Below are 7654 nucleotides of genomic sequence, written 5' to 3'. Positions count from 1 at the left end.
ACAACCTGGGGATGATTTCCCATCCCTGTTCCCAGGGAAATCCAGGAAGGAAGAAGGTGTTGGCATTAAGGAATGTTTAAATCAGGCAGATGGGTTCACTTTGAACTGAAATGTGCCCAGGACCATTCCCAGCCTCTCCATTCCCACTCCTTTTCCCATTTCTTTTGGCCACCTGGATTCCTTTCACTTCACCCACCGCCACCCAGCCACCAAATAAGGAAGGAAAGTGTCACTGACTGTTGTCATTATTTATTACAAATTATATCTTGACAATTACTGCCTAAAAAAACAATAGATTTAAATAAATATACAGATTTCAGGATGCTACATATGGCAGGTGTGCAGTAATTCCCTTAGGGATGGGACATTGCACACATGAGGAGATTGACAGAGTACTTTACAGCAGGAATTTTATTTTAAATTACTCACATTAAACCATGTGCAAAGTTTCCTCTGGAACAAATCCTTTCAGGATTTTCTCCTTTTTTTTTTTTTTAGTTTTTTAGAATGACTCCAACCTTCAGAAGGTCAAATATAAAACCAGATTCTCTGCAGCTTTGGGGACCAAATGATTAATCTGCTGTTTCATTCATGATACAATCAGCTGGTCTCATTTTATCCCACTCCGGGGCTTAAAGCAAAATCAAGGAATTATTTTTCTTGTCCATCGGCACGACGCTTGCAACAGCCACAGATTTTGGTCCACCAGCAACTTCAAGCAGCCTTTCCAAAGCTCCTGTGTACTCCTGGCTGGGCAGCAGAGGGACGCAGCAGTGGCTCCAGGGCATTCTTTGCCTGCCCTGCCCGGTGACAGCCACGGCTCCCTGCAGAGCTCAGTCTGCCCAGGAATAAAAGTGCATTTGTGCCACAGCTCCGGAGCCCTGAGCCTCAGTTTGCCTGCAACGTTGGTTCTCCAGGCCCTGGGCTCAGTGTTTTTCCCCAAATTTTTCCTTCCCTCCCCCCAGGCCAGAAGATCTGGGTTTAAACCTGAGCCTAAGCTCAGACAGGGCTGTGCTCTCTTACAGAATCACAGAGGGTTTGGGTTGGAAGGGACCTTAAAATCATCCAGTTCCACCCACTCTTCCTGCCAGTCCTTCACTCCACATCACTCTGACCTGGCTGCCCCTCACCTGAGGCCTTCCCCACCCAGGTTCCCCTCCCATGGTGACCGGCTACCCAGGACTGGGCACTTATTGTCCAGAGCCCGACTCAGGCTGACCTAAGCCAAGCAGCAAGCCAGGCTTTGGGTGCCCCCTCCCCACCACCCAAACCCCCTGTCCTGAGCTTTTCCCTCCAGGCAGAGCTGGGAGAAAGTTGGGATAATCAAGAGCTGGGAGTCCTCACTCAGGGTATGTCCAGGGAGATGAGATGGGGTCACTGACCCACACCAGGGCTCTGCTCACCCTGCCCTGGCTATGGGGGCTGCGGCTCCTGCACAAACCCAGCCCCACAACAGCCTGTCCACCCCAGCCCTGTGCCCGCTTTGGTGCCAGCTCTGGGGTAACTGATCCTCCACCTCAGCCGCAGCCAGGACCCCAGTGAAAATTCACCCCAGTGGCTTCTCAGCCAGTGAGTGGCACTGACTGCTCAGCTGGCTCCAGAGGATGATGATAGAAACTTTTAATACAAACTGGGAGCTGTTTCACCACGGGAGTCTCGTCCACAGGCACTGACCGACAAGAGGAAATAGTGCAAAGGTGGGCTTGGGCTGGGGGCAGCTCATCCCTGACTGCAGCGAGCAGCCAAACCCCTCTGAATGGGGCCAGGCTGGGCCCAGGCTCAGACTCAGCCCAGGCCACTGACACGGGCTCGGTGCTGCCTCGTCCAGCACTGCCCAGACCCCCTGGTTGTGATTCACCCACTGAGCGTGGGCTGAGCCTCTGCCGAGGGCTCCAGGGCAGAGTCCAGCTGGTGCTGCTCCAGCACGACCCTTGCCTGATCCAAAAAGGCGCAATTCAGCTCCAGGACACTTCTCGGACTGCATGGAGACAGTTTTCCCTTTACAGCAGTCCCTTGAGTGCTGGTTCATGCAGCAGGAACACGGAGACTTCCACTTCCTTCCCCTCCACTCACGGCCTTCCCTTCAGCTCTAACAACCGACAGCGGAGCTGGTGGCACCCACAGGACTCCAAATTCTTCTGGTGAGCTTGGTGTGCACCTGTCTCTTATCTCTTCTTCTTCCAGATGTTTTTCTCCCAAGGCAGCGCCAGTGGCTGGGTGTCCCTCCGGGAGCGCTGCTGGTGCTTGCCGGAGCGCGGGCTGGACACCCTGAGGTCCCTGGGAACAAAAGGGACACCGGGGTCACTCTCCAGCCCATCTGCCCCCTCCTCAATACCCCATATTGTGGCATTTATCTGCCCCTCACCATGATTTGCTGGGAGGCAGGAGATGGGGAAGGAAGAGCAGGACTTTCTAGCCACAATGGAGCTCCATCAAGCCCGACAAGGTGGCAGGGGATTCAAGGATGACCCAAAGTGCTGCTCCCCCAGATCTGCCCTTCAGAAAGCATTCCCATTGCCTCCGATTGAACTGCCACCAGTTCATTCATTTGCCACCTCCCCTTAGCTCAGTTACACTCCTGGAGTTGTTTCTCCCCACAATTCCACAGTTCCCTGATGTGGGGTTAGAAAAGTTCTGTCCTTTGGTCCGAAGGTGCTGCCCAATAAATCAACTTCCTACACGGTGCCATCCCCCTTCTGCACACCACCCATCTGCCTGTCCCACATCAGGAACTCCCCTCTCCAACCAAGAATTCCGTTCGATGTGACATCCCTCTGCTTTGGGAAGGGCACAAGCAGCTCTGGCTCCCTCAGCTGGAGCCTTCAGTGCCGCAGAGAGCAGAAACAGCCAAGTGTCCCCATTTAAAGGGGGCAGGAGGTCAGATCCAGGAGGTAACTGCAGCCTGGGGCCACAACCACACATTTTCAAGTGCTCATGAGGGACGTTCAGAGTGGGTTTAGGTGCCCTGCTCACCTGAGAGCTCTCAGCAGCCCAGGATGGGGAGGCCTCGTGGCACCGCTCTGCACAGACCTCACAGGTGCTCCAGAGCTCACGGGGAGCTTCAGACTCTGGAGGTACCTAAAGAGCAAGAGGAGAAGCCTGAGCCACCACAGCCAGGCTGCGGGGAGCACAGGGGGAGCCCTGCCCCGGTGACAGACAGCTGAATGCACGGCTTTGAAGGGTTAATTGCAGCTATTTGGGAGCAATTCACGGCTCGGTCTGAGTGCTGCTCCCTTCTGCCAGAGCTGCTCTATTCACAGGAATATTTAATGATCGGGATTGTAGCTATTGCCTGGCTATGGGATTAATGACAGATATCCACAGCGGCTTTGCTCCCACCTCCCCTCAGCAGCGCTGCTGAAGCTGAACTGAGACCCCCCATGCACCATGAACAGAGGTGGCCACAGAGGACGTTTGACTGCTGAGTCCCAGCTCAGAGCAGGCCTGCTCCGCTCCCCTCTGAGCCATGAAGGGGACACTGGTGTCCCAAAGCTCCACCCCGTCACTTGTCCCCATTCCCAGGGTGCTGCCAGCTCTCCCTTCTGAGCAGGGGACATCGGTGTCCCAAAAATCCACACCCCTGCTTGTCCCCGTTCCCGCGGTGCTGGCAGCTCCACCTTCCCACCAGCACACCCTGTGCTTCCCCAGCCTCCTGGCGGCAGCAGCAGCAGGGATGGAGGTGACATTGCTGCCTGTCAGCTGCTAAAGGGACCACTGTACACCCAAACCACCCGGTGACACTGCCAGGGCTCTCGGGAGGGGAGGAAAAAGCCACCAGACAAGTCCCAGCTGTTGGCACAGAGCCGTCCCCAGGGAGGCGGTGCAGACACCGAAGCTCCTGAGCACTGCCTGTCCCTCATCCCCCCCGGGGACATCCCCAGCGCTTACCCTGGCTTCCCCTGGCAGAAGGTGGCACAGATGCTGTCCCTGGAGTGCGAGCACTCGCACCTGCCCGCGGCCCTCCTGCGCCGCCTTGGCGGGCTGCCCAAGCCGTAGGGAGCGGTGTGCCTGGGAAAAACAAAGGAATTCAGCTTTGCCACCAACCTTTCATTGGCCAGCGGGTTTACACAGCCAAGCCAGTGCCAGGATAATAAAAGACTCATCTATAGACATAAGGTGAAAAGGTCACTGATAGGTCCGAGCCTTTAAACTCCAGCTCCTCTCCCCCATACTCTTTCCCCCATCCCTCCCTCCCGGGAGATTGCCACTCTGTGCTGCCTGGGAACGGGAGTTTTCTCTCCTTGCAGCAGCCCAGGTGCCCGTGCAAGGGCTGCCACATGGGCTGGGCGAGCTGGCAGCTCAGACGGGTGGCACAGCTCCTGAGGAGCACGGCCAGCCCAGGCCGGCAGCCCCGTTGCCCAGCACGGCTGAGGGGTCAGGGCTCTCCCTTCCCCGAAGGTTTAACGCACAGGACACTGCACAGCCCCAGCTGTCTCGGGGCCAGAGCAGGTTCTCGTGCTCCCACAGCCTGCTCCCAAAGCTGCGAGCGCATTCCCGCTCCATCTCTGATGGCAATCTCCTCTCCCAGAGGCTCCGGGATTGGCAGGGACTGCAACTATTCCCCGAGCAAGCAGCGAGTTGTAAATGCATGTCAGCGAGCACGATTATAACCACACCTGAGCGTGTGTGTTGTGCTCCAGTGCGATGGCCATTGGTCTGAAAGCGCTAGGAAAGCTGCTGGAGCATTCCTGAGGGCAGGACTTGGCAGCCGAGGGCCCACAGTGCCAGCCCAGCGCTGCCTCCTTAACAATACTGGCAGGCAGCAGCCAGGGTTGCAGTTTGTGAGCGGGGTAAGGAACTTTCTGACTTGCAGCCACAACATCTCGGTGTTGCTCTGGGCTCGCAGAGGTACAAACCTCAGGAAAAGCCAAGCCCGGGAGGAAGCAGCGCCCTGTGCTTTCACCCTGATCGCTGAGGGTTGGACAAACACCTGAGCAGCAGCAGCAGCAGCACAGCTTGTCCCTTTCCAGGCTGAACGTGCGCCCCGGAGCAGGTGCTGCCAGAGCCTCGCAGCGCTGGGACCCTTTCCCACCCCCTCCAGCAGAAGGTACAGCCGCTGCCCATCACCGGAGCCGCCCCGAGCGCTGCGCTCCTGCTCACCCAGGTGTGTTGACCCAGATGATGTCCAGGTGACAGAAGTAGATGCATTCCTTATCCAGCCAGCTGTTGCACGAACATCGCTTGGTCCTCGGCGGCGCGGCCAGGTGAGACTCGGGCTGGGGATGGCCCAGACCTGCAGCACAAGGAGGGAGGAATGAGCGGCCCGTCCGTGTGTCCCCTCTGAGGATCGCGGCGATGTCCCCGTGCCTGCGGCTCGGCCGGAGCGCGATGGGGCTGCGCTTTCTCAGGGACCGGGGGCTCCCCGGAGCGAGGGACCCGCACCGCTCCCGCAGCCCCCGCGCACACCCCGGGCACCTCCGGGCACCCTCGGGCACCCCCGGCCCCGCTCCCCGCGCCGAGGGCTGCAGGAGGTCCCCCCTCCCGTGCGGGCACCCCCGGGGCTCCGAGCCCCCCTCCAGCCCGGGGCTCACCGGCTTCCAGCAGGGCGCAGAGGGCGAGCGCCAGCAGCACGGTGGGGTGGCTGCCCATGACCGCGGCTCTGCGCTGGCGGCTTTGGGGCTTCTTCGGGGCTTTTCCTCCTTTCGCTGCCGTCCCGGCTCTTCCAGCAGAGCCGCCGCGCTGCGTCTGGAGCCAGCGGGCGCCCGGCAGGTGCTTTATAGCCCCGGCCCGGCGCGTCACCGCTCCGCCCCCGGGGAACGCCGGGCTCGCGTGGGGCGGGCGCGGACCCCCCGCTCCTCCCCGGGACACGCTGGGCTCCTCGGGTTCCTCTGGCGGAGGGGATGGGGAGCTCCGGGGAGAAAGTGCCGCGGAGTGGGAAAAGTCTCTGGGGCCGGGATGCGGCGTGGGTGGAGCGTGTGCGGAGTGTGCCCGAGGGGTCCTGAGCGGGGCCGGGCTGCGGGTGAAGGCAGCGAGCAGAGGGGAGTTTGCGGGCAGTGTCCCCCTGCGAGCCCTCCCGGCCCCCCGCACCTCCCCCGGCCCCGGGGATGCTTTAACCTGCACAAACTGGGCAGAATTCAAGATCAAAGTCAAGTTTTCACTTGAAATGTCTTCATTTGACTGACTTTATTTTAATAAAAACTTGTAAATTGATAAACTCGCTTGAAATTGCTGCAGTGACGGTCTTGGCTTTCTCTCTCTTTTTTTCCTCTAAATCAGTTTAAAGACTTTTGCTACTTGGAGCAATTAAAATTTCTTGCAATAAATCTGCCCTAGCGCTGTCTCATTTCGCTTCAGCATTCATGTGGCGCATTCGACATCATCTGCACATTTTTAGGATGCGAATCATGTGAAGCAGAGTCACCTCCTGGCATGCACGAGGAGGAGTCAAAGCCCTTCACCTTGCTCGTCCTGTGTCAGGCAGAAGCAGGAAATCCCTCCTGCTCCTGGGGAAGTGTTGGGTCCTGACCATGCCAGGGATGGATCACAGCTTCCAGGCACCCTGAATTCCCTGGGACCACCGTTCCAGCTTGGAATGGCAGCTCCAGGCATGGCAAACATTGGGCGAATCCTGCGAGCGGTTTAAAAAAGCAAAATCCCCGCATTTGCCTTTTGCAAGAGGTTCTTGGGAAAGGGAGTGTATTTTATTTGTTTATCATGAGCAGTTCAGATTTTTATGGCCCTGTTGTGATGGGCAGATGCAAGGTGGTGGCAATTACAGCCAGTGTGAGGTCTCATGCACAGGAACACGTGTGTGGGGGAAAGGAAAGGGAAATAAGGAAAACTGCAGGGAGGGAGAGTGAGGAAAACGGCTTCTGAGCCAGAGTTTCTGCTCACAGCAGCTCGTGGAAGGAAAACAGGTGATGACTGCAGTCCTGCAGGCAAAGGCTGGAGGATTTGACATTCCCTGGGTCCAAGCAGCTGTGGGAATTCCTCCCTGTGCTCGTGCAAAATGCACACAGGGGATGCGTGCAAGGGAAAAACAGCGGGAGCAAAAAAAAACCTGCACAGGAGAGCACAGGCATTTACAGAGGGCATGAATGAGGGGCACAGGGGCCAGAGCAGATGAAAAATGAGAATAACAGAGTTGAGGATGTGTCAGGCAGAGAAAATCAGGAAGAGTGCAAATGATAAATTTAGAATAAAATAAAGACAGAGCTCATAAAATAAAGCAAACAGAGGGAAGTGTTTAACTTCTGCACCAGTGCGACAAGTATCCCAAAGAAAACAGGGAAACACAAAAGCAGCCTTACCTGTGACTGCCCATGTTCCAGCTGTGCCAAGTTTCAGAGTTATGTCAGCGCTCGGGTTCTGTGTGACATTCCAGATTCCAGCCCAGTGATACAACAGCTCTGCCTTGGCTCCCGTTCCTGCGTTCCTCATCCTGGTCACTGCGGGGTGAAAGACGATCCCCTCGACGTGGGGAAGGCAACGAAGCCGTGTTTGCTCACCCCGAGGGAAGGCTGGCGAGTCAATGACATCATTTGGTACAAAAAGGGCGCTGTCTTTGAAGGGGTGAGGGCTGGGACAGAGCCACAGCGCTGCCACTCCGCGGGGTTGGTTTGCTGAAGGGATCAGCCCTGGCACACACAGACCTCGTGCCTTGGGCAAGGAATGAGAGTCTCAAGTTAACCCGGGGATTTGAGCATCTGGTTCA

General features: G+C 57.3%; 1 protein-coding gene across 1 annotated transcript; it reads right to left on the bottom strand.

Annotated features, from left to right (window-relative positions):
• Window positions 1-233: 233 nt before the first annotated feature.
• EDN2 (endothelin 2) lies at window positions 234-5771 on the bottom strand. Its single transcript, XM_039564702.1, has 5 exons — window positions 5532-5771; window positions 5101-5233; window positions 3889-4008; window positions 2974-3078; window positions 234-2277 (listed from the first exon to the last, which is right to left on the bottom strand). The coding sequence occupies exons 1-5, from the start codon at window positions 5587-5589 to the stop codon at window positions 2166-2168; spliced, it is 528 nt and encodes a 175-aa protein (XP_039420636.1). The 5' UTR covers window positions 5590-5771; the 3' UTR covers window positions 234-2165.
• Between the last annotated feature and the right edge of the window lie 1883 nt (window positions 5772-7654).

Source organism: Corvus cornix, chromosome 23 (assembly GCF_000738735.6).
Source record: "Corvus cornix cornix isolate S_Up_H32 chromosome 23, ASM73873v5, whole genome shotgun sequence".
NCBI classification, from domain to species: domain Eukaryota; kingdom Metazoa; phylum Chordata; class Aves; order Passeriformes; family Corvidae; genus Corvus; species Corvus cornix.
This window is presented reverse-complemented; position numbering and strand designations above follow the sequence as displayed.

Bases quoted from the DNA above. Each gene is read 5' to 3' on its own strand.
- EDN2 (XM_039564702.1), bottom strand. From the start codon at position 5,589: ATGGGCAGCCACCCCACCGTGCTGCTGGCGCTCGCCCTCTGCGCCCTG. The intron at 4,009-5,100 runs GTGAGCAGGAGC...TGTTTTTCCCAG, and splicing joins ATCTGGGTCAACACACCTGG to GCACACCGCTCCCTACGGCT. The intron at 2,278-2,973 runs GTGAGCAGGGCA...TTTTGTTCCCAG, and splicing joins GGGCTGCTGAGAGCTCTCAG to GGACCTCAGGGTGTCCAGCC.